The sequence below is a fragment of the Petromyzon marinus genome, chromosome 40 (assembly GCF_048934315.1).
Source record: "Petromyzon marinus isolate PM22_M1 ecotype Great Lakes invasive population chromosome 40, UKy_Petmar_22M1.pri1.0, whole genome shotgun sequence".
Lineage (NCBI taxonomy): Eukaryota > Metazoa > Chordata > Hyperoartia > Petromyzontiformes > Petromyzontidae > Petromyzon > Petromyzon marinus.
In genome coordinates, this window is record NC_133706.1 from 1,082,806 (window position 1) to 1,107,972 (window position 25,167).

At 55.2% G+C, this 25,167-nt stretch overlaps 1 protein-coding gene across 4 annotated transcripts in view; it reads left to right on the forward strand.

The window, feature by feature from the left end:
- The window catches only part of LOC116950716 (uncharacterized), a 65,031-nt gene that overhangs the window by 20,642 nt on the left and 19,222 nt on the right, over positions 1-25,167 (forward strand). For all 4 annotated transcript variants that reach the window (XM_032968708.2, XM_032968710.2, XM_032968709.2 and 1 more), the window contains exons 4-7: positions 16,350-16,435; positions 18,182-18,406; positions 19,934-20,125; positions 20,735-20,837. In XM_032968708.2, the coding sequence (XP_032824599.2) occupies positions 16,350-16,435; positions 18,182-18,406; positions 19,934-20,125; positions 20,735-20,837 (606 nt within the window). The remainder of the gene's footprint in view (positions 1-16,349; positions 16,436-18,181; positions 18,407-19,933; positions 20,126-20,734; positions 20,838-25,167) is intronic.

Here is a 25,167-nt window from a genome sequence, read left to right on the forward strand (position 1 = left end):
ACAAGCGGTCATCAGGAAAAGGTGGGGTTAGCCTCTAAAGTCAAACTGTTTAGTCTAAAAGCAAACTCTTTAGTTGCGTAAGGTGGTGGTTGTGAGCCCTGAGGACTCGAGTTTGGGAAGCCTGCATCACACACGCACACATTACACACACGCACACACTACACACGCATCACACACGCACACACTGCAAACGCATCATCACACGGCCGTAATTATAATATATATTGGGAGGGACACAATGAAACAAGAAATGGTAAAAAAGAAAAAAACAGCAATGTAATACTCTTTGGTTCTTTCGATAAAGTCACGTAGGTAGAAAAATAATAGATCACGCCGTTTCGATCGCAACACAAGCAATCGTCATCAGGTGGGACAACCACAGCAAGAAAAAAAACTGCTGTGGTTGTCCCATCTTAACGTCGTGATCTATTATTTTTCTACCTCCGTGACTTTACCGAAAGAAGCAAAGAGTATAGATTCCTGCAGTCACGAAAGCTTCAAATCAGCAATGTAATACAATACACTCTTAGACATTATTGTAAAACATAAATAAAAAGTCCATCCCATGTGTTAGTGAATTTTTTATTATTTTAGGCAGGAAATGGCAGGAAATGAGTTTTCAATTTTTTTTTTCTGGGGGTGGACTCCCAGACCCCCTGGGAGATTCGGTCCCCCCCAATGTTGACTCCATGGCTACGGCCTTGCATCATCACACACGGACACACTACACACGCATCACACGCGCACAACGCGTAGGTCAGTGGCGCAGTGTGGTTGGCGCGGTGCACCCCGGTGTAGGGAATTAAATGGCGCCCCCAGTTCAATTCCGCACCCCTCCCCCCAGGCCCCCTTCGTACCCCGGCGCCTGAACCCTCTGGCCCGCGGGCCCCAGTGCAGGTGGCACAGCCTGCACAACTCGCCGGCTCTGACAGTGCCACGCGTGGCCTCTCCTCTTGCGAGCACCGCGGGAGGTTTGAATGAACCCGGTTGGTTGGGGCGGGGGGGGGGTATTGGGACGGGCGAGAGTGGAGGTGCGGAAGGGGGGGCGTGTGTTTTGGGAGAGGTAGGGAGATGCAGGGCGCAGAGGAGGGGGGAGACGAAAAATGGAGCGGGAGTGAGAGAAGGGGGATTAGAGATGGATGTGCGGTGGAGGAGAGACGAAGAGTGAAGGAGTGAGGTGGAGAGTGAAGGAGAGAGATGGAGAACACCGCCCCTGCACCGGCCTGGAGCGTCACTGCCTCCTTCCTCCTGAAACAGCTGGGGGGTCTGCAGTGCCCCAAACAACTATTCTACATGGACCTGCAGGGCCTCCCACTGGGACAGCTGCCACCTTTCTACAGGAGCGTCCTGCAAGCATGGAGCTCCCTCGCCTTCAGGAGGCTGAACCAGCCACGATCGGCCGAGGATTTGGTCTTCGAACCGATCCTCAGGAACCCGCAGACAAAGCTGCCATCCACCACCACCACCACCCCCGGCATGGAGAGGCGCCTCGCCAATGTGCATATCATCAGGATGGGAGATCTGGTGGAGCCCGGAACATGGGGCCGGTGGCTCAGACCGGCCGAGATGGCCGCAAAGACGGGGCTGCAGTCGCTCCAGGTGGCTGCCCGGATCCTTGCCGAAGCCAAAGGAGCCTTCTCAGTGGCAGCGGGGAGAACGCCCCCCATCGGCGTTGGGGATGACAAGGCCCCTCTCGGTCCCCCTCCACCGGAGCTCTCAGTCGTGCGACTGCGTCGCCAATGCCGACAAACGAAGGCGGATCACGATCTTTGCCGGCTGGAAGACCTATCGGAGGTGGCCTTCGCAAATGTAAAGAGGAAGGTGCTCTACTCCTACATGGTCCGGTTCCACCAACAGGACACCCTGAGGAGCCACAAGGACCATGCCTGGAGGAAAGCCCTGCCCTGCATCTCTCCGGAGAGGCCTCGCTGGAGGCAACTCTACTCCAGCCCGACGTACAACCGCATCGGCGACCTCAGCTGGAGCATCGCCCACGGCACCGTCATCACCAATGTCTCCCTGGCGCGCTTCACCAACACGTCCCCGGAGTGCCGGTTCTGCAGTAAAGTGGAGACGGTGGTGCACCAATACGTGGAGTGCAAGAGCCTGGACTCGTTGTTCAAGGTTCTTCGAAACATCCTCCTAAGGTTCAGCCTCCACTTCTCCCCGATGGTCCTCATCTTTGGATACCCGAAGGGCGACGGACCCCAACATCTTCAGGGGTTGGTCAACGTGCTCGTCGGCTACGCCAAGCTCGCCATATACAGGGCGAGGAAGGTGGCCCTGGAGGGGAAACGTCCGGCCAGCAGCCTGGGCATCTTCCTCACTTTGGTCGGAGCCAGGGTGTGGCCAAAGTTCCGCCATGCGCGGCTGACCCACGCTGTGTCGGTCTTCAATGGAGCAGTGGGTGCTGGAGGAGGCCATGTGCTCGGTGGCAGATGACGGAGAGCTCTGCATGCAGATATGAGCTACCCGTCGGAGGCCGATGGACTGCGAGAAGGACTGCGTGCAGATGCATCACTTGTCGTAGTTAAAAAAAGAGCGAGGGAGAGAGCGATATGGTGTAGGAAGAGAGGGGGTAGAAAAAGAGGGAGGGCAGAGAGAGGGGTAGAGAAAGAGGGAAGGGGTAAGGAGAGCAGAGCGAGCAATCTTATGTTAAATCTTTCATTTAAAAAGGGGGGGGGGTTACATAAAGCAAAGCATAAAAAACCAAAAAAACGAAATGATGAACGAAGCAAAGTGCCGACTACACCGAGCATCTTCTTGTTTCCTCTGATCGTAAAAAAAGGAGAGAGCCAGCGAATGAGAGAAACGGTAAGCAGAGAGAGAGAGAGAAGGCGTGGATGTCGTGCCCCGAGAAGAAGAGAGAGGAGGGGAGGAGCAGGAGTGGAGATTCAATAAAAATAGTATAAATAAATATATCTCTTTCCTTTCGTTTTTTTCATTATTTTCTTAAATGAGGATTATTTATTCATCTTCAGTTTACATTCTCTCGATGGGAGCTCTGTATAGAAGCGCAACACCACAGTCAGGCAGAATTTGAAGGTACGAGGAACAGAATGGCCACCTACGCAAACGTCGCAGCTGCCAATCTGCCTGGAGTCACGAGGCCCCCCACTAGGGCCTCTGCTCCAAGGCCAACCCCCCCAAGCGCGCAGCGACCACTGCCGCTGCGTGAGAACGGAATCCGCTGCTACGCCTCGAGCTCCGTCACGATCGAGGCGTACGTCGAGGCCCCGGCCGCCATCGTCCCACCAGCCACCATCACCCACGCCTCGAAGATCAGTGGGAAAGCCGTCTTCTTTCTGACGACGAAAAAGGTGGCCGATGCGGCCGTCGAGAAGGGGATGACCGTGGGGGGACTCCACGTCCAGCTGGAACCCGTCGCTTTGGTGGCGGCGCGAATAGTCGTTTCAAACGTGCCGCCCTACATCCCCGACAAGGTTGTGTTGGAACACGTGTCCAAGCTGGGCACCATCGTGGCGCCAGTACGTGCCCTGTCACTGGGGTGCAGAAACCCTGCTCTGAATCACATTTTATCTTTCAAGAGGCAGGTGCATGTCCTGCTGACTCCCGGACAGCAGGAAGAGGGCTCTTTTGTGATTGTCTATGGAGGCATTGCCCATAGACTGTTTTATGCCAAGGATTGCATCAGATGCAATCTCTGCAAAGAAGAGGGGCACTTCCGAAGGGATTGCCCTAAACCGACGACGGCGAGGGTCTGAGAAAAGAGCGAGGAGGAGGGAGGCAGAGCAAAGGGGGCAAAGGAGCAAGAACCCCCATTGCAACAAGGCCCCCAACAGCCCACACCGGACCCGCCAGCCACGCAGCCTCCTATACCTGAGGTTGTGGCCACAACTTCGCCGCCTCAAGTGACAAATCGCAAGAGGAAAAATACAGAAGGACCCGGATCTCAAGGGTCAAATTCAGAGGAGGAACCCCTCCCAGACCTCGAACAGGAAGAAGCGGTGAAACCCCCCACACCAGGGGAGGAAGCAGAACAGCTGCCAGACGCCGAAGACGTGGTTTTCGCCTTCCTGGATGCCACGCCGAGTGACGCGCGGGCGGCGAGGAAGAAACCCGCCAAGAGGAAGAAGCAGCGTGCGTCTGGGGAAGGGTTTCCACAGCAGGAGACCGTGGACGATGAAGGCGACATTGCCACGCAAATCGACCCATCTACTGTGGTCATAGAGACTCACTCCCCACCAGCTATACATGAAGCCCTTGACCAAGAGGAAGAAGGTGGCGGAGAAACACTCACCAAGGGCAAGGACGAAATGGATGGGAATGAGGAGGAAGGTCCCCATCCCACTGCTGACCCAAAACCAGCGGAAGAGACACCGCGGCCATCCACCCGAAGAGCCTGAGCAGGAGCCATCCCAGGCCATCCCTGACACTGGGGGAGAGGACGCCACTGGGCCATGCACCAGCCCAGCCACTGCAGCTCTTCCAGCGGAGCCGGACGCCGAGGAAATTGACTCAGATCGGGACGACTGCTTCAGCGTGGGGAGCGAGAGAAGCCAGGGGTCTACACTCCTTGACCCTCAGACTCCCCGGGTCTCCCCGGAAGATCTCACGCACTTCTTCGACGAGACCAACGTGAGGAAGGACAGAGCGGACATTGCCTTGGCTCGATGGAAGGACAGCAAGGCAATAAAGGCCTCTGTGACTCAAGCAGAGAGACTCCTTGCCAAGCAGGGACTCGAGTCCCGGGGCAAGGAGAGGGCAAAGCTAAGATATTTCCGCAAACAAATTACAAGGTGGGAGGCCACGGAGGAAAGGAACAAGCAATGCCTATGTACATCGGCTCCCTGAACGTGAACAGGTGCAGGGAGGCAGTGCGGCGGTTTTCCGCAATGTCTCTTGCGAGGAAACACGCTGCCTCTGTCTTCTTCATTCAGGAGATGCATCTCACGGTCGAGGACGAGGATGACTGGAGGAAGGAGTGGGGAGGGGACTCCTTCTACAGCTACCTTGACAACACCTCCTGTGGAGTCGCGACCCTGTTTGCTAAAAGGTTTCATCCCGAGCTCATCACCCACACTGAAGTGGTGAAGGGAAGGCTGCTCGCGGTAACGGTCAGGGTGGGCGATGTCACCACCCACCTACTGAACGTGTACGCGCCAGTGACCAACAAGGAGAAGATCCCGGCCGACGAGTGCGTGATTGTGGGTGGCGACCACAACTGCACACTCGGCGCCCTGGATCTTTCGAGGAGGGCAGCCGGGGGGAGTGGGGCCAAAGAGGGAAATGCAGGGACTCCTGGAGGACGCCGCCTTGGTGGATGTGTGGTGCATACATCATCCAGGCCAACGCCAGTTCACATACACGAGAACGAGGCGCGATGGCTCGGTGACGCAGTCCAGGCTCGACAGATTTGACATCTCTAAGAGCTTTGTGACGTGCGCCATAACGTCTGGCATCAGGGCGGCACCCTTCATGGACCACAACCTCATCGTGCTCTGTGTCAGGCTGGAGAGGGCCCGTGAGGGCGCGTCCCACTGGCATTTTAACAACTCACTGCTGGAGGATGGCACCTTCTTAGAAATGTTCGAGGACTTCTGGGAAGAGTGGCGAAAAACCAAAACGCAGTTCGACTCTCTGGCCCAGTGGTGGGATATGGGCAAAGTGCACACCAGGCTGTTGTGCCAACAATACACCTGGGGGAGCACCAGACTGAAGAAGGCGGACATCACCGACATGGAAGCCCGAGTCCTCAATTTGGAGGGTCGCCTCGCCGAGGACAGCGACCCTGCTCTTCTCCAAGAATATGAGAATAGGGAGCGTCTCAAAGGGCTACAGGAGGAGCAGACGAGGGGAGCGTTTGTGCGATCCTGGGTGAAGCTCATCATGGACCTCGACACGGGATCCCCGCTTTTCTACTCCCTTGGGAGGCAGAACGGGAGACGCAAATCCATGGAGTGCTTCTTTGATGGTGACGGTGTCCTGGTGCACGAACTCCAGCAGAAGTCGACCATCATCAGAGACTTCTACGGTAGCCTGTTCTCCCCTGAAGAAACATCGGAACCAGCCCAGGCGGAGGCATGGAGTGGTCTACCCACCCTGGGGGAAGACAGGAAAGAGCTGCTAAAGCAAAAGCTCACCAGGACTGACCTTGACGCAGCTGTAAGAGGACTGGCCCCGAATAAATCCCCAGGGTTAGACGGGCTAACAGGGGAGTTTTACGCCGCTTTTTGGCCATCCCTGTGGGAGGGCTACAGAGAGGTGCTGGAGGAAGCCTCAGTCACCGGGGTGATGCCTCAGTCTTGGAGGAGGGTGGTGCTCACTCTGCTTCCCAAGAACGGAGACCTGAGGCACCTACAAAACTGGCGTCCGGTGTCCCTCCTGAACACAGACTACAAAATATTGACGAAGGCTCTCTCCCTGCGACTGAAAGGGGTGATTGCACAAGTCGTAAATGGGGACCAGTCCTACATCATCCCCGGACGAACCATCCACGACGGCATCTTCCTGGTCAGGGAACTCATCGCGGTGTCCCAGAGGTTGGACATCCCAATCGCGTTTCTGGCTCTTGACCAGGAAAAGGCTTTTGACAGAGTGGACCACAAGTACCTGCTGGGAACCCTCAAGACCTGGGGTTTTGGGGATGCCTTTGTCCGAACGATCCGCCTACTCTACACCAAGGCGGAGTGCATGATCAAGATCAACAGCAACCTCACTGCCCCAGTCAAATTCGAGCGAGGAGTGAGACAGGGATGCCTATTGTCGGGCCAACTTTATGCCCTGGCATTAGAGCCTTTCCTGAGTCTCATAAGGCGGAGACTCAGCGGCCTGGTGCTGAAGGAACCAAGCATCAAGTTGGTCCTGACGGCATACACCGACGGCGTCCTCCTCATCCTGCGCTCCCTGGCTGATGTCGCCCTGCTGCATGAGTGGCAGGAGGTCTTTTCGAAAGCCTCCTCATCAAAAATGAACTGGCAAAAGTGCAGCGGCCTGCTGGTTGGAGCGTGGGACATGACCGAGTGTCCCGAGAAGACAAAAGCCATCAATTGGAGCACAACATCGCTGCACCACCTGGGAGTGTTCCTCGGACCAGAGGAGGAACCACCGCAGAGGAACTGGGTCGAGCTGGAGGAGAAGGTGAAGGAGCGGCTGGGCACCTGGGGTCGCCTGTGCAAGTTCCTCACCTTCAGGACAAAGACATTGGTGGTGAACCAGCTGGTGACGTCCATGCTGTGGCACCGACTCTTCTCCCTGCACCCCCCCATGAGCCTCGTCAACGCACTTCAGAAGCGAGTCCTCGACTTCTTCTGGTCGGGTGGAGGACACCGGGTCGCGGTTGGGGTCCTGGCCCTGCCACTGGACTAGGGCGGTCACGGGCTGGTGTGCGTGCGGAGTCAGCTGGCCACCTTCCGACTGCAGGCAGCGCAAAAGTTCCTGCACGCCGCCCCTGCACCGGCCTGGAGCGTCACTGCCTCCTTCCTCCTGAAACAGCTGGGGGGTCTGCAGTGCTCCAAACAACTATTCTACATGGACCTGCAGGTACTCCCACTGGGACAGCTGCCACCCTTCTACAGAAGCGTCCTGCAGACATGGAGCTCCCTCGCCGTCAGGAGGCTGAACCAACCGCGATCGGCCGAGGATCTGGTCTTCGAACCGATCCTCAGGAACCCACAGACAAAGCTGCCATCCACCACCACCACCCCTGGCATGGAGAGGCACCTCGCCAACGCGCGGCTCACCAGGATGGGAAATCTGGTGGAGCCTGAAACACGGGGCCGGTGGTTTGGACCAGCAGACATGGCCACAAAGACAGGGCTGCAGTCGCTCCGGGTGGCTGCCCGGATCCTGGCCGAAGCCAAGGGGGCCTTCTCAGCAGCAGCGGGGAGAACGCCCCCCATCGGCGTTGGAAATGACGAGGCCCCTCTTGATCTCCCTCCATAGGAGCTCTCAGTCGTGCTACTGCATCGCCAATGCCGACAAACGAAGGCGGATCACAACCTGTGCCGGCTAGAAGACCTACCGGAGGTGGCCTTCGCAAATGTAAAGAGCAAGGTGATCTACTCCTACATGGTCCGGTTCCACCAACAGGACACCCTGAGGAGCCACAAGGACCATGCCTGGAGGAAAGCCCTGCCCTGCGTCTCTCCGGAGAGGCCTCGCTGGAGGCAACTCTACTCTAGCCCGACGTACAACCTTCATCGGCGACCTCAGCTGGAGCATCGCCCACGGCACCGTCACCACCAACGTCTCCCTGGCGCGCTTCACCAACACGTCCCCGGAGTGCCGGTTCTGCGGTAAAGCGGAGATGGTGGCGCACCAATACGTGGAGTGCAAGAGCCTGGACTCGCTGTTCAAGGTTCTGAGAAACATCCTCCTAAGGTTCAGCCTCCACTTCTCCCCGACGGTCCTCATCTTTGGATACCCGAAGGGCGACGGACCCCAACATCTTCAGGGGCTGGTCAACGTGCTCTTCGGCTACGCCAAGCTCGCCATATACAGGGCGAGGAAGGTGGCCCTGGAGGGGCAACGTCCAGCCAGCAGCCTGGGCATCTTCAGCGCTCCGGTCGGAGCCAGGGTGTGGCTGGAGTTCCGCCATGCGTGGCTGAGCCACGCCGTGCCGGCCTTCAAGGAGCAGTGGGCACTGGAGGAGGCCGTGTGCTCGGTGGCAGATGACGGAGAGCTCTGCGTGCAGATCTAAGCTACCCGTCGGAGGCCGTTTGACTGTGGGAAGGGCTGCGTGCAGGTGCAGCACTTGTCGTAGTTATAAAGAAAAAAGAGAGAGAGCGAGAGAGAGCCAAATGGAGTAGGAAGAGAGGGGGCAGAGAGAGAGGGGGGGGTGGAGAGAGGGGTAGAGAGAGAGGAGAGGCAGAGAGAGAGGAGGGGCAGAGAGGGGGGTAGAGAGAGAGGGAAGGGGTAAGGAGAGCAGAAAAAAAAGAGAAAAATATATTTTGTTGGGTCTTTCATTTAAAAGGTGGGGGGGGGGGGTTACATAAAGCAAAGCATAAAAAAACTAAAAAAAACGAAATGATGAACGGAGCAAAGTGCCGACTACACCGAGCATCTTCTTGTTTCTTCTGATCGTAAAAAAAAGAGAGAGGAGTGTGTGAGAGAGAGTGAGAGAGAGGGGAGTGTGTGAGAGTGAGTGAGGGGAGTGTAAGAGAGAGAGAGGAGTGTGAGAGAGAGAGAGGAGTGTGTGTGAGAGAGTGTGAGAGTGAGTGTGAGAGAGTGTAAGAGAGAGAGAGAGGAGTGTGAGAGAGAGAGAGGAGTGTGAGAGAGAGTGAGAGGAGAGTGTGTGAGAGAGAGTGTGAGAGAGAGAGGAGTGTGTGTGAGAGAGAGAGGAGTGTGTGAGAGAGTGAGTGTGAGAGAGTGTAAGAGAGAGAGAGGAGTGTGAGAGAGAGAGAGGAGTGTGTGTGAGATAGAGAGTGTGAGAGTGAGTGTGAGAGAGTGTAAGAGAGAGAGGAGTGTGAGAGAGAGAGGAGTGTGTGAGAGAGTGTGAGTGTGAGATAGAGAGTGTGAGAGAGTGAGTGTGAGAGAGTGAGAGAGTGAGGGGAGTGTGTGTGAGAGAGAGGAGAGTGAGTGAGAGAGGAGTGTGTGTGTGAGTGAGAGAGGGGAGTGTGTGAGAGAGTGAAAGAAAAAAAAGAAAAAAGAAACAAACAAATAAAACAAAAAAATCATTAAAAAAAGAAATAAAAAAAGAGAAAGAAAAAAGAAAGAGAAAAGAAGAAAATAAAAAAGAAGAAAAATAAAAAAGAGTGAGAGAGAGAGAGTGTGAGTGAGGTTGTGTGTGGCTGCCGTTCGAGGCTGGGCGCTGCATCACGTGGTGACGCGCCGGGTGCCTGGGGGCGGTCCTCGGACGATGACGCCGACCCCGCCTGTGATCCCCCCGTGAAGAGCCACGACAGAGACACAGGGATAATACAAAAAGAGAGAGACACAGGAATAATACAAGAAGAGAGAGACACAGGGATAATACAAAACAAAGCCGCAGCCTCGGACGGGGGCCGCGCATCGCTCGCGGCGGGAGAGTGCCGCCTCACGCTCCGCCGACGGTGAAACCTCGCGCCGATTCTCCTCATACTCCGCGCTCGTCATCCACATTTAAATATTGACTCATCAGCATCACCACCATCACCATCATCCACATTTAAATATTGACTCACCGTTATCACCACCGCCATCATCCACATTTTAAATATTGACTCATCAGCATCACCACCATCATCACCACCATCATCCACATTTAAATATTGACTCAGCATCACCACCATCACCATCATCCACATTTAAATATTGACTCACCGTCATCACCACCGCCATCATCCACATTTTAAATATTGACTCATCAGCATCACCACCATCATCCACATTTAAATATTTACTCATCATCACCATCATCGTCACCATCGCCACCATCATCATCGCCATCGCCATCATCGTCACCATCGCCACCATCATCATCATCGCCATCATCGCCATCATCGTCACCATCGCTCCCTCGCCATCGTCTCCGTTCAGGGAGGGCTTGGTGCGGTGATGCCACGGGGTAGGGGGCCACACGGGGTAGGGGGCCACACGGCCTCTCGGCTCGCAGCGCTTGTGACGATGTCGCTACCCGGTCAGTAGACGTGGCAACGTTGGGTGCTTGGGCACAACGTTGGGCCAACGTTGGGCCAATGTGGTTCGGGGCCAACGGCACGAGGTTGGGAACCGTTAGCCCTACGTTGGCCCAACGTTGGCCCTACGTTAGCCCTACGTTGGCCCAACGTTGGCCCAACGTTAGCCCAACGCTCCGTCTTTACCGCCGATTTCCATTCGTCGCCATGAATTCGTTCGTAGCGGTCTCACCGGATTTATTTTCCTCTCCCCCTGCACCCTCCCCTGGCCCCCTGCAGCATCTTGAGACGCTTCCAGTACAGTACAGTGCTCAGTCGCCCTGCGCTTCCACGTGATTGTTGTTTGTTGATTGTTGTTTGTTATTTGTCCATTAAGCCGCGACGGGAAAAAAATAACCCCCCCCCCTCCCCCGTGCCAACCCGTTCAGAGATCTGCCGCCAACCCGTTCAGAGATCTGCCTGTGTGTCCATCCGTGCGCTTCGTCCGCTCCGTCCGTCTGTACGTTCACCCCCCACTGTGTGTGTCAATGCGTGAAGTACGTCTGGCTTGTGTGTGTGTCTGTGTGTGTGTCCGTGTGTGTGTGTCCGTCTGTGTGTGTGTCCGTCTGTGTGTGTATCTGTGTGTGTCCGTCTGTGTGTGTGTTTGTCCATCTGTGTGTGTGACTGTTCATCTGTTTGTGTGTCTGTGTGTGTGTCTGTGACTGTCCATCTGTGTCTGTCTGTCCATGTGTGTGTGTCTGTCCATCTGTGTGTGTGTCTGTGTGTGTCTGTGACTGTCCATCTGTGTGTGTGTCTGTTCATGTGTGTGTGTCTGTCCATCTGTGTGTGTGTCTGTCAATCTGTGTGTGTATCTGTCCATTTGTGTGTGTGACTGTCCATCTGTGTGCGTGTCTGTCAATCTGTGTGTGTCTGTCCATCTGTGTGTGTGACTGTCCAGCTGTGTGTGTGTCTGTCAATCTGTGTGTGTGTCTGTCAATCTGTGTGTGTGTCTGTCCATCTGTGTGTGTGACTGTCCATCTGTGTGTGTGTCTGTGTGTGTGTCTGTCCATCTGTGTGTGTGTCTGTGTGTGTGACTGTCCATCTGTGTGTGTGTCTGTGTGTGTGAGACTGTCCATCTGTATGTGTGTCTGTGTGTGTGAGACTGTCCATCTGTGTGTGTGTGTGGCTGTCCATCTGTGTGTGTGTCTGTCAATCTGTGTGTGTCTGTCCATCTGTGTGTGTGACTGTCCATCTGTGTGTGTGACTGTCTATCTGTGTGTGTGTCTGTCAATCTGTGTGTGTGTCTGTGTGTGTATCTGTCCATCTATGTGTCTGTCCATCTGTGTGTGTGACTGTCTATCTGTGTGTGTCTGTCAATGTGTGTCTGTCAATCTGTGTGTCTGTCAGTCTGTGTGTCCATCTGTGTGTGACTGTCTATCTGTGTGTATCTGTGTGTGTGTCTGTCCATCTGTGTGTGTGTCTGTCCATCTGTGTGTGTGTCTGTCCATCTGTGTGTGTGTCTGTCCATCTGTGTGTGTGTCTGTCCATCTGTGTGTGTCTGTCCGTCTGTGTCTGTCCATCTGTGTGTATTTCCATCTGTGTGTGTGTCTGTCCATCTGTGTGTGTCTGTCCATCTGTGTGTGTCTACCTGTGTGTGTCTGTCCATGTGTGTGTGTCTGTCCATCTGTGTGTGTGTCTGTCCATGTGTGTGTGTGTGTCTGTCCATGTGTGTGTGTGTCTGACCATGTGTGTGTGTGTGTCCATCTGTGTGTCTGTCTGTGCATCTGTGTGTGTGTCTGTCCATCTGTGTGTGTAGGTCCATCTGTGTGTGTGACTGTCTATCTGTGTGTCTGTGTTTGTGAGACTGTCCATCTGTGTGTGTGTGTCTGTCTATCTGTGTGTGCGTCTGTCAGTCTGTGTCTGTCTGTCCATCTGTGTGTGTGTCTGTCCATGTGTGTGTGTGTCTGTCCATGTGTGTGTCTGTCTATGTGTGTGTGTGTCTGTCAGTCTGTGTCTGTCTGTCCATCTGTGTGTGTTTCCATCTGTGTGTGTGTCTGTCCATGTGTGTGTGTCTGTCCATGTGTGTGTGTCTGTCCATCTGTGTGTGTGTCTGTCCATGTCTGTGTGTGTCTGTCCATGTGTGTGTGTGTCTGTCCATGTGTGTGTCTGTCCATGTGTGTGTGTCCATCTGTGTGTCTGTCTGTGCATCTGTGTGTGTGTCTGTCCATCTGTGTGTGTGTGTCTGTTCATCTGTGTGTGTCTGTCCATCTGTGTGTGTGACTGTCTGTGTGTGTCTGTGTTTGTGAGACTGTCCATCTGTGTGTCTGTCTGTCCATCTGTGTGTGTGTCTACCTATGTGTGTGTCTGTCCATGTGTGTGTGTCTGTCCATCTGTGTGTGTCTGTCCGTGTGTGTCTGTGTCTGTCCATGTGTGTGTGTGACTGTCTATCTGTGTCTGTCCATATGTGTGTGTGTCTGTCCATGTGTGTGTGTGTCCATCTGTGTGTGTCTGTCTGAAGAGCGATAGTGTAGCGGTTAGCGCGCTTGCGCTATGAACCTGGCGACCCGGGTTCGATTCCCGCTCACGGCCAACACCAGTGACGATTACCTGAACCGGTCCCGGGCCTCCCCTAGGTAGACTCAGCCTCAAATGAGTACCTGGTGTGGTGTGTAAACATTGCCACTAGGGAGACAAAGGCGGTCGGGCGTGGTGCTGGCCACCCATCCCCTCGTGTACCGTTCCGGCCTTCATAGGTGCTCGCTAACAGCACTTGCCCCTACAGTCTGTTAAGGCTATATGGGGGATCTTTGTTATCTTTTTTTGTGTGTCTCCATCTGTGTGTGTGATTGTGTCCATGTGTGTTTGTGTCTGTCCATCTGTGTGTGTGTCTGTGCATCTGTGTGTGTGTGTCTGTCCATTTGTGTGCGTGTGTCTGTCCATCTGTGTGTGTGTGTGTCTGTCCATGTGTGTGTGTCTGTGTGTGACTGTCCATCTGTGTGTGTGTCTGTCCATCTGTGTGTGTGTCTGTCCATCTGTGTGTGTGTGTGCATCTGTGTGTGTGTCTGTGCATCTGTGTGTGTGTCTGTCCATCTGTGTGTGTGTCTGTGCATCTGTGTGTGTGTGTGTCTGTCCATCTGTGTGTGTGTCTGTGCATCTGTGTGTGTCTGTCCATCTGTGTGTGTGTCTGTGCATCTGTGTGTGTCTGTCCATCTGTGTGTGTGTGTCTGTGCATCTGTGTGTGTCTGTCCATCTGTGTGTGTGTCTGTCAATCTGTGTGTGTGTCTGTCAATCTGTGTGTGTCTGTCCATCTGTGTGTGTGTCTGTCCATCTGTGTGTGTGTGTCTGTCAATCTGTGTGTGTGTCTGTCAATCTGTGTGTGTGTGTGTCTGTCAATCTGTGTGTGTGTCTGTCCATCTGTGTGTGTGTCTGTCCATCTGTGTGTGTGTCTTGTCAATCTGTGTGTCTGTCAATCTGTGTGTCTGTCCATCTGTATGTGTGTGTCTGTCCATCTGTGTGTGTCTGTCTATCTGTGTGTCTGTCCATCTGTGTGTGTGTCTACCTGTGTGTGTGTGTCTGTCCATGTGTGTGTGTCTGTCCATCTGTGTGTGTCTGTCAATCTGTGTGTGTGTCTGTCAATCTGTGTGTCTGTCCATCTGTGTGTGTGTGTCTGTCCATCTGTATGTGTGTGTCTGCCCATCTGTGTGTGTGTGTCTGTCCATCTCTCCGTCTGTCCGTGGTCACGGCTGTCGCCGCAGGCCCGGACGCGTCGCTGCGCGCTTGCTGCTTGTCCTTGCCGGTCCGGGTCACGTCCGAGGCTTCTGTGGGGTCGCCCCCGGGGGCTTCCCCACCAAACAAACGGTGGCAGCAGAATGGAACAAAGGCAGCGCTGCGGATTGCTGTCACTGTGAACGCCTTTCGCCTGCTCTGGGCACCGATTGCTGCTGCTGCTGCCCGTTATTGGTTTTACCGTCATCATGGAAACCCAGGCAGGACCGCTGCCGCTGTTGTTTTAGTAACTGACGCCCTTATCAGGGCTCAATTTCTCACAGACCTTACCCGAGTCGCTCTTATGGACGGGACTAGGCGGCACGTGACTATAGAAGCCACAGCGAGATGGTCAGTCTGGATGTGGTGTGCCGGGTGCGGTAATAGTTTTGCGTGTCGCTGGTATAGTGGGCCAGGTGGGCACAGCGAGATGGTGATGCTGGGTGCGGTGTGTGGTGCATAGACCTGGAGAGGCCGGGCTGAGACGAAGCCCTGATTCTCACCGTGATAATGATGACGATGATGACGATGAAGACGATGGTGACGATGATGCAGACTGTGTGGGGGTCACGGACACACGAGAGGGCAGGGAGAGAGTTCGATTTCTCTGGAGCCGCGGAGATCGCAAGTCGCGGTGTAGTGGCACTACAATACCCAGGGGTCATCGCGAGTCGTGCGGCAGCGATGGATGCCCTAGTAAATGAGACGCACCACCATCACGAGCGTTGTTCCAGGTGATATTTTGTAATATGTGTACGTATTCATACGCCTTAATGTGTATCATAATTATAACTAGCTCGCTTGGTGTACAGGAGGACGTGGGTTCAATACCGACCCTGACACCTGCTGTATATTTGGAGTTTGCGTGTCTCTCTCCCCGTGGTCGCGTGGATATTTCTCCGGGTCCTCCGGTTTTTCCACATTCAGAATCAAACACGCGTTTAGACTATTTGGCTGCTATAAATTTCCATACGACGATAGGCCACTTCGTTGAGCTCTCAATTGTGGCCAGGTCGCTTCTGAAAAGAAGCTGGTGAGCACGTTGGGCCTTTACCTGGCAAACTAAAAATCATATTGACCAAAATGTCAACCTCGTAGGAAGACCACACCGAGTCTGAAGCTTTGTCTTCAGCAGGGTCGCTCCATTGGGATGTTTAATCAATTCCAATGACAGTGTCTGCTGCTTGCTAAAGGGCACTTGCCCCAACGGTCCGTGAAGGGGATAAAGGTGATATTTGTCTCTCTGTATGTCTGTGTGTGTGTGTGAATGTTGAACTTCTTTCGCCACCGTAGTGGGCCATCCATTGATTACGTGTGCAACAATCTGTCAACTTGACGCCTCCCCCCCTCCCTGTACGCACGCGGACTTTTTACACCCCCCCCTCTCCCCGAATCCTATAGAACGGCCGATATTTAAACCACGCAGAAACGATCAAGGATTCATAATATTAACGTATTTAAGGAAACAGATAGTCCACCGCCGGACTATCTAACTAATTTGAAGGCCAATGTAGACAAATTATTATCGAGGCTTCACCCCCCCCCCCCCCCCCCGTTTCCTATGCGTACATTGTCAGTAGACCCCCCATACGCAAGCGAACGCGTTTGGGTTAACCCCCCCTCCCCCCTCCACGCGTGCGTACTGAATGGATGGCCTCGAGTTAGCGAACCGTGCTAATCGGAGGTGCGGGGGAAGGACAACAAACTGTGACGCATTGGTTAGCGCCGTGAGCTGCAAACCCGGCGACCCGAGTTCGATTCCCACTCACGGCCACCAACACCAATGATTTGAACCGGTTCTGGGTCTCCCCTTTGTCGACTCGGCCTCAAATAAATAAGCTGCTGTGGTGTGTAAACATTGTCACTGGGGAGACAAAGGCGGCCGGGCATGGTGCTGACCACCCACCCTGTTGCGTGCCGTTCCGGTCTTTACACAGCCCTTCCCGAACAGCACCTGCCCCAACAGCCTGTTAACGCTGTGCACGGGTGGTCTCTGTGTTGTTGTGTGTGTGTGTGCGTGCGTTAAAGGCCCCTTCCAGAAGACGGGGACATGGAGCATTCGTACCCCCTAGATCCGCAGGGGTCCTCCCCCGAGGGGGATTACGGAGGCTCTGGTGAGGCACGCACGCGAATAACAAGGCCCGGCTTTGTTGGCCCGGCTCAAGCCGCCAGCGGAGGCCACTCAGAGCGGCTCCTTAACGCGCACCCCCACGGCCGGCCAAGGCCGGGCCCTGGCACGCAAAGCCCGGCTGGGATGGAGCCAGCTCGCCAACAGCACCATCGCATCCTCCCCCCTACCTGCCCCAGCCACCTTTGTCTCTCTTGAACCCCTTTCACCAGGTGCTCATTGGCAGGTGCTAAGTTGACCTAGGAGAGACCAAGTTGACCTTGGAGAGGCTATTCTTCATGTGCTATGAAGAAGGGTTATTGCCTGAAACGTCTATGATATATGTTTTCCTTTTAGAAGGTTGAGGGTTTTTTTTGTTATTTGTGCCATCACAGCAGCAGCAGCAGCATCACGGGATAATTATATAATTAATTTAATCAGCAGAGAGACAGATTCCAAAGTGCCATTGGCCATCATTAATGCCGAGAGGTGGCCAGGAAATGGCAGTACAGTACACCGGTAGATTATTGAAGCCATCTGTGTGAATTTTTTGTTTTTGGGCAACTCCGTGGCTTCCTCGCACGCGAAACCGAGCACGCGGACTCAGGACAACCGTCCCAATGTGGCAGGACCCTCCTCAAGAGGGTCCTTGAGGCTAAGCCGAGGCTTTCCTGTATAAAGGGAATCATAATCATGACTGTATCGTTCTTCACAAAACTCGGAATGAAGCTAATTATTTGCACCATAACGAACGGATTCCTCACGCAGACGTCGCGCAGATCTCCCGTTGAGCTGCAGAGACTGTTGGGATGCCCTTCGTGAGAACACGTTAAGAACACGTTAAGTCAGGATCGCCAATGATCTCCCCACACACACACAGACAAATATCACCCAATTGAATACTTATCGCTGCTGAAGTAACGTCTGCTAGCGAGCACCTATCACATTCGCGCAGTCGTGCGCACACACTCATTGACCTCGCGTGCATCGGCGTGCGTGCTTGTGTACGCCCGTCTGCGTCTGTGTCCGTACGTTTGTGTATGTTTATGTCGGTGCACCATCTGTGCGCTGTGTGTCCCCCTACGTGTCTGCATGTGTCTATGTGCGTGTACCTGTACACATGTCTCTGTGTCGGAAGTGGTAGCGTCGCGGTTAGCGCGCTGCGAATCCGGCGACCCGAGTTCGATTCACGCTCACGACCAGCACCAGTGACGATTATCTGAAGCAATCCTGGGCCTGCCCTAGCCCGACTCAGCCTTAAGTGAGAGAACCTGGTGCGATGTGTAATCTTCGCCACAAGGGAGACAAAGGCGGCCGGGCGGGTGTTGATCACCCAACCCCTCGTGTGCCATGCCGGCTTTAATAGGTGCTCGCTAACAGCACTTGCCCCAACAGTCTGTTAAGGCCACACAGGGGATATTTGTGTGTGTGTACGTACCCGTGTGTGTACCCTATGGAGGAGGCTCGTGAAGGACGCTGCTACTGATCAGTTGGAGGCAGTCGCCCTCCAGCAACAACTGAGGGCAGAGGAGCGACGCTCACAACAACGTGCGGGGCACCGGGCGGTTAAAATATAGCAAGTTGGCACAGTAGGGGGTACAGCTGGTGCATATATCTGTGTATGTGTGTCCGGTTGTATGCGCGTGTGCGAACATCTTGCATCCGTCTGCATCTGCGCCCGTCGTCCCGTGTCCGTGCGTAACCGCGTGCGTGCCCACCTGCCCGTTCCTCCGCGTTCCCCGGCGCGTCTCAGACGGCGGCGTTGGAGGCCGCGGGGCCGCCGGCGCGTCGTCCCGGCGACGCAAGCTGCAGGCGCCGGACATCAGCCTGTCGCTGGACCGCAGCGAAGGCTCGCTGCTGTCGGACGACGGTGGCGTCGACACGCCCGACGACCTGGACTTCGACGTGGACGGCATGGACACCCCCGACGAGGCGGACTCCATCGAGTACACGCCGGGCAACGAGCTCGAGTGGGAGGGTGAGCGGACGCGCGCGCACGAACACACGCACGGACACAACAACAACAATCGCCATTCGCCACTAAGTGGCGGTGACGTCACCACGGCGCTTGTGCCAGGCCATGTGCACCTTGAGGCCACGTGAAGTGTCGAACGCCCGCGGGCAGGAGGTGTCACGGGGCAGACCCAGGTGCCACGGGTCGACTGACTGAGATGACTGGCTGATGCACCACCTGTGCCCCCTACTGTGCCAACCTGCTGTGTTTTAGCCACCCGGCGCTCACAACAACGTAGCGTCCTTCACGAGCCTCCTCCACAGAGGCCAATCTTGACACCGCTGGTACCAGTCACGGACACACGCACGGACACACGCACGGACACACGCATGGACACATGCACAGACACGTGCACGGACACACGCACGGACACGCGTGCATGGGCACGCACGCGGCAACAACGACGACGACCGCCGTTCGTCACTACGTGGCGGTGACGTCACCGCAGTGCTTGTGTCAGGCTAGGTACACTTCGAGGCCGTCACATGAAGTGTGGAAGGCTCGCTGGGACAGACCCGGCCGGGTGTTATGAGCTGACTGATGTGCCAGCCCTAGGTGCAGGAGGCCACTCGACAGACCCCGGCATTATGGGGTGACTGAGACGACTGGGAGATCAACCACCTGTGCCGCCTCAATGCGTCTTAGCCACCCAGCGCTCCGCTCGTTGTTCCGAGCATCGCTCCCCATGCCCTCCGCTGTTGCAGGAGGGCAGCTGCCTCCAACTGCCCAGTAGCTTCCTTCACGAGCCTCCTCTACACTGACAGTTGACGAACTGCGGTATGAACCCACCAACCTGGGTTCGACCTAGCATCGGCGGCGAGCGATATCTGAACCGGTCCTGGGCCTCCGCTTGTACTTGGTGCAGTGACCAAAGCGGCCACACCACTCCCCGTACTCCAAGCTGGCATAGATCGGCGCTTGCTAACAGCCGCTCGCCCCAGTCGCCTGCATGGCCATACGGAGGATCTTTATTTGTGTGTGTGTGTGTCTGTTCCTGTGTAGTGGAGCGGTAGTGTCGCGTTAAGCAGGGACTTGAAATAGATTCCTGTTTATGACCAATAACATTGGAGACTATTTGAACCGGACCTGGGTCGATTGAGCTTTATATGAACACCTAGTGGGGTGCTCGCCACCCACCTCTGCGCGTGCTGTGTTGGCCTTAATAGGTGCTCGCTAACAGCACTTGCCCCAAAAGTCTGTTAAGGCTATGGGGTGGTGGGGAGGGCAGGGGCATCTTTGTCCCTGTGACAAATACCTTGAACACGCGCGTGCGTGCCTACACACGTGCGTGCTTGCCTACACACGTGCGTGCTTGCCTACACACGCGCGTGCGTGCCTACACACGTGTGGATGTTGCGTCGTCCTTCCTCCGCACCTCTGATGAGCACGGTTGGCTAAGTATGGGTGCGAAAGAAGTTCAACATACGTACATACGTACGCACGTGTGCATGTTAACACCTGCGTGCGTTCGTGCGTGTGTGACGCTTGCAGACGACACGCCGATGAAGGGCCGCGCCGGAGGGGAGCGCGCCCCGCCGGGCCTCTCGGATCGTGGCGGGGACGACGACGCGGCGCCAGGGGGCGGCGGCGCGAGTCTGTGGCGCTCGGTGGTGATCGGCGAGCAGGAGTACCGGATCGACATGTCCGCCATCGAGCCGTACCGCCGCGTGCTGTCGCACGGCGGTGAGCCACCGCCGGCGCGCCGCCGCTGCTGGGCCTCGCTCGCGAAGTCAGCGGTGGAAATACTCGCGTCGAATCAGGCGCTTGTAACCACGGTGTTCAACTCGCACGATTTGGGCTGTCGTAAACTGTTTTAGGGTTAAAGATATAACGGTGCGACAGATTATTACGTTTTTCAGCCAGCGACAATTGCCGGTAAAGTATTGACCGGATATCACCCTGCTGCATTGTGGCCTTTAGCTCTCAATTCCCACCTGGTGTTGATTGTATCGCTTGACTCAACGGAGGATGTTCGTCTATCGGATAGGTGACAGAGCAGTTCGTACGATACGCAACGAACCCGGCGACCTGAGTTCAATTCCCGCTCACGGCCAACACCGGTGACGATGACCTGAACCGGTCCTGGGACTATCTTAGGTCGACTCAGCCTGAATGAGAACCTGGTGCGGTGTGTAGTAAACATCGCCACTGGGGAGACAAAGGCGGCCTGGTGTGGTGGAGGCCACCCACCCCCTCGTGTGCCGTACCGGCCTTCATAGGTGCTCGCTAACAGCACTTTCCCCAATAGTCTGTTAAGGCTACACGGGGGATCTTTATCTTTGTGTACCGCAGGCTACTACGGAGAGGGCCTCAACGCCATCATCGTGTTCGCCGCTTGCTACATGCCGGACAGTCGGCAGCCCAACTACAGCTACATCATGGAGAACCTCTTCCTGTAAGCGGCACAGCACACAGACCCATAGAGCGAAGCTAATTGACAGAGACACACACAGCGGCACAGCACAGACACACAGAGTAGCGCAGACACACGGAGCAGCACAGAGGCACACAGAGCGGCACAGACACACAGAGTGGCACAGCACAGACACACGGAGCAGCACAGAGACACAGCGGCACAGAGACCCACACAGAAGCACAGAGACACACAGAGCGGCACAGTACAGACACACAGCAGCACAGAGACACACAGTGGCACAGTACAAACACACACAGCAGTACAGACCCACAGCAACAGTAGAATGCACAGCTGGTCACACACGCAAATTACACCCAAAAAATGAAGTTGAAATATATTTGTGGATTTCGCTCTGTACCCAGGAAATCCTCACAGAGTCTCACGACTCTTTTTCTAGAGGGTCCTGCCAAGTTTCCGCAGCAGGGGGAGGCTATGTTTGTATGCACGTTGGACTTATTTCGCACCGTCAATACCAAGCCGTGCTAATTGGAGGCGTTGATTGATATGCAAATTCCTATTGAGAAATTTGCATGTAATGTTTGCAAATTCGTACGATGAATGTTACCCTTGTAATAAGCAAATTTAGAAGGCACACACTAGTCCCTACTGAGACATCAATCGGGGACAGTCTCCACTGAGACACCCAGAGGGGAGAGTGTCTCCACTGAGACACCCAGAGGGGAGAGTGTCTCCACTGAGACACCCAGATAGGAGAGTGTCTCTACTGAGACACCCAGATGGGAGAGTGTCTCCACTGAGACACCCAGATGGGAGAGTGTCTCCACTGAGACACCCAGATGGGAGAGTGTCTCCACTGAGACACCAGATGGGAGAGTGTCTCCACTGAGACACCCAGAGGGGAGAGTGTCTCCACTGAGACACCCAGAGGGGAGAGTGTCTCTACTGAGACACCCAGATGGGAGAGTGTTTCCACTGAGACACCCAGAGGAGAGAGTGTCTACTGAGACACCTAGAGGGGAGAGTGTCTCCACTGAGACACCCAGAGGGGAGAGTGTCTCCACTGAGACACACAGAGGGGAGAGTGTCTCCACTGAGACACCCAGAGGGGAGAGTGTCTCTACTGAGACACCCAGAGGGGAGAGTGTCTCTACTGAGACACCCAGAGGGGAGAGTGTCTCTACTGAGACACCCAGAGGGGAGAGTGTCTCTACTGAGACTCACAGAGGGGAGAGTGTCTCTACTGAGACACACAGAGGAGAGAGTGTCTCACTGAGACACACAGAGGAGAGAGTGTCTCCACTGAGACACACAGAGGGGAGAGTGTCTCTACTGAGACACCCAGAGGGGAGAGTGTCTCTACTGAGACTCACAGAGGGGAGAGTGTCTCTACTGAGACACCCAGAGGGGAGAGTGTCTCTACTGAGACTCACAGAGGGGAGAGTGTCTCCACTGAGACACCCAGAGGGGAGAGTGTCTACTGAGACACCCAGAGGGGAGAGTGTCTCTACTGAGACACCCAGAGGGGAGAGTGTCTCTACTGAGACTCACAGAGGGGAGAGTGTCTCTACTGAGACACCCAGAGGGGAGAGTGTCTCCACTGAGACACCCAGATGGGAGAGTGTCTCCACTGAGACACCTAGAGGGGAGAGTGTCTCTACTGAGACACCCAGAGGGGAGAGTGTCTCTACTGAGACACCCAGAGGGGAGAGTGTCTCTACTGAGACACCCAGAGGGGAGAGTGTCTCTACTAAGACACCCAGAGGGGAGAGTGTCTCTACTGAGACACCCAGAGGGGAGAGTGTCTCTACTGAGACACCCAGAGGGGAGAGTGTCTCTACTGAGACACCCAGAGGGGAGAGTGTCTCTACTGAGACACCCAGAGGGGAGAGTGTCTCTACTGAGACTCAGAGGGGAGAGTGTCTCCACTGAGACACCCAGAGGGGAGAGTGTCTCCACTGAGACACCCAGATGGGAGAGTGTCTCCACTGAGACACCTAGAGGGGAGAGTGTCTCTACTGAGACACCCAGAGGGGAGAGTGTCTCTACTGAGACACCCAGAGGGGAGAGTGTCTCTACTGAGACACCCAGAGGGGAGAGTGTCTCTACTGAGACACCCAGAGGGGAGAGTGTCTCTACTGAGACACCCAGAGGGGAGAGTGTCTCTACTGAGACACCCAGAGGGGAGAGTGTCTCTACTGAGACTCACAGAGGGGAGAGTGTCTCTACTGAGACTCACAGAGGGGAGAGTGTCTCTACTGAGACACACAGAGGGGAGAGTGTCTCACTGAGACACACAGAGGAGAGAGTGTCTCACTGAGACACACAGAGGAGAGAGTGTCTCCACTGAGACACACAGAGGAGAGAGTGTCTCCACTGAGACACACAGAAGGGAGAGTGTCTCTACTGAGACACCCAGAGGGGAGAGTGTCTCTACTGAGACTCACAGAGGGGAGAGTGTCTCTACGGAGACACCCAGAGGGGAGAGTGTCTCACTGAGACACACAGAGGGGAGAGTGTCTCCACGGAGACACCCAGAGGGGAGAGTGTCTCTACTGAGACACACAGAGGGGAGAGTGTCTCTACTGAGACTCACAGAGGGGAGAGTGTCTCCACTGAGACACCCAGAGGGGAGAGTGTCTACTGAGACACCCAGAGGGGAGAGTGTCTCTACTGAGACTCACAGAGGGGAGAGTGTCTCTACTGAGACACCCAGAGGGGAGAGTGTCTCCACTGAGACACCCAGATGGGAGAGTGTCTCCACTGAGACACCCAGAGGGGAGAGTGTCTCTACTGAGACACCCAGAGGGGAGAGTGTCTCTTCTGAGACACCCAGAGGGGAGAGTGTCTCTTCTGAGACACCCAGAGGGGAGAGTGTCTCTACTGAGACACCCAGAGGGGAGAGTGTCTCTACTGAGATACACAGAGGGGAGAGTGTCTCTACTGTGACACACAGAGAGGAGAGTGTCTCTACTGAGACACACAGAGGGAAGAGTGTCTCCACTGAGACACCCAGAGGGGAGAGTGTCTCCACTGAGACACCCAGAGGGGAGAGTGTCTCCACTGAGACACCCAGAGGGGAGAGTGTCTCCACTGAGACACACAGAGGGGAGAGTGTCTCTACTGAGACACCCAGAGGGGAGAGTGTCTCTACTGAGACACCCAGAAAGGAGAGTGTCTCTACTCAGACACCCAGAGGGGAGAGTGTCTCCACTGAGACACACAGAGGGGAGAGTCTCCACTGAGACACCCAGAGGGGAGAGTGTCTCACTGAGATACCCAGATGGGAGAGTGTCTCTACTGAGACACCCAGAGGGAAGAGTGTCTCCACTGAGACACCCAGAGGGGAGAGTGTCTTTACTGAGACACCCAGAGGGGAGAGTGTCTTTACTGAGACACCCAGAGGGGAGAGAGTCTCTACTGAGACACGCAGAGGGGAGAGTGTCTCCACTGAGACACCCAGAGGGGAGAATGTCTCTACTGAGACACCCAGAGGGGAGAGTGTCTCTACTGAGACACACAGAGGGGAGAGAGTCTCAACTGAGACACACAGAGGGGAGAGTGTCTCTACTGAGACACCCAGAGGGGAGAGTGTCTCTACTGAGACACCCAGAGGGGAGAGTGTCTCACTGAAACACCCAGAGGGGAGAGTGTCTCCACTGAGACACCCAGAGGGGAGAGTGTCTCCACTGAGACACCCAGAGGGGAGAGTGTCTCCACTGAGACACCCAGAGGGGAGAGTGTCTCCACTGAGACACCCAGAGGGGAGAGTGTCTCCACTGAGACACCCAGAGGGGAGAGTGTCTCTACTGAGACACCCAGAGGGGACAGTCTCAACTGAGACACCCAGAAAGGAGAGTGTCTCTACTGAGACACCCAGAGAGGACAGTCTTTACTGAGACACACAGAAGGGAGAGTGTCTGAGACACCCAGAAAGGAGAGTGTCTCTACTGAGACTCACAGAGGGGAGAGTGTCTCTACTGAGACACCCAGAGGGGAGAGTGTCTCTACTGAGACACCCAGAGGGGAGAGTGTCTCACTGAGACACACAGAGGGGAGAGTGTCTCTACTGAGACACACAGAGGGGAGAGTGTCTCTACTGAGACACACAGAGGGGAGAGTGTCTCTACTGAGACACACAGAGGGGAGAGTGTCTCTACTGAGACTCACAGAGGGGAGAGTGTCTCTACTGAGACACCCAGAGGGGACAGTCTCTACTGAGACACCCAGAGGGGAGAGTGTTTCTACTGAGACTCACAGAGGGGAGAGTGTCTCTACTGAGACACACAGAGGGGAGAGTGTCTCTACTGAGACACCCAGAGGGGAGAGTGTCTCTACTGAGAGTTACAGA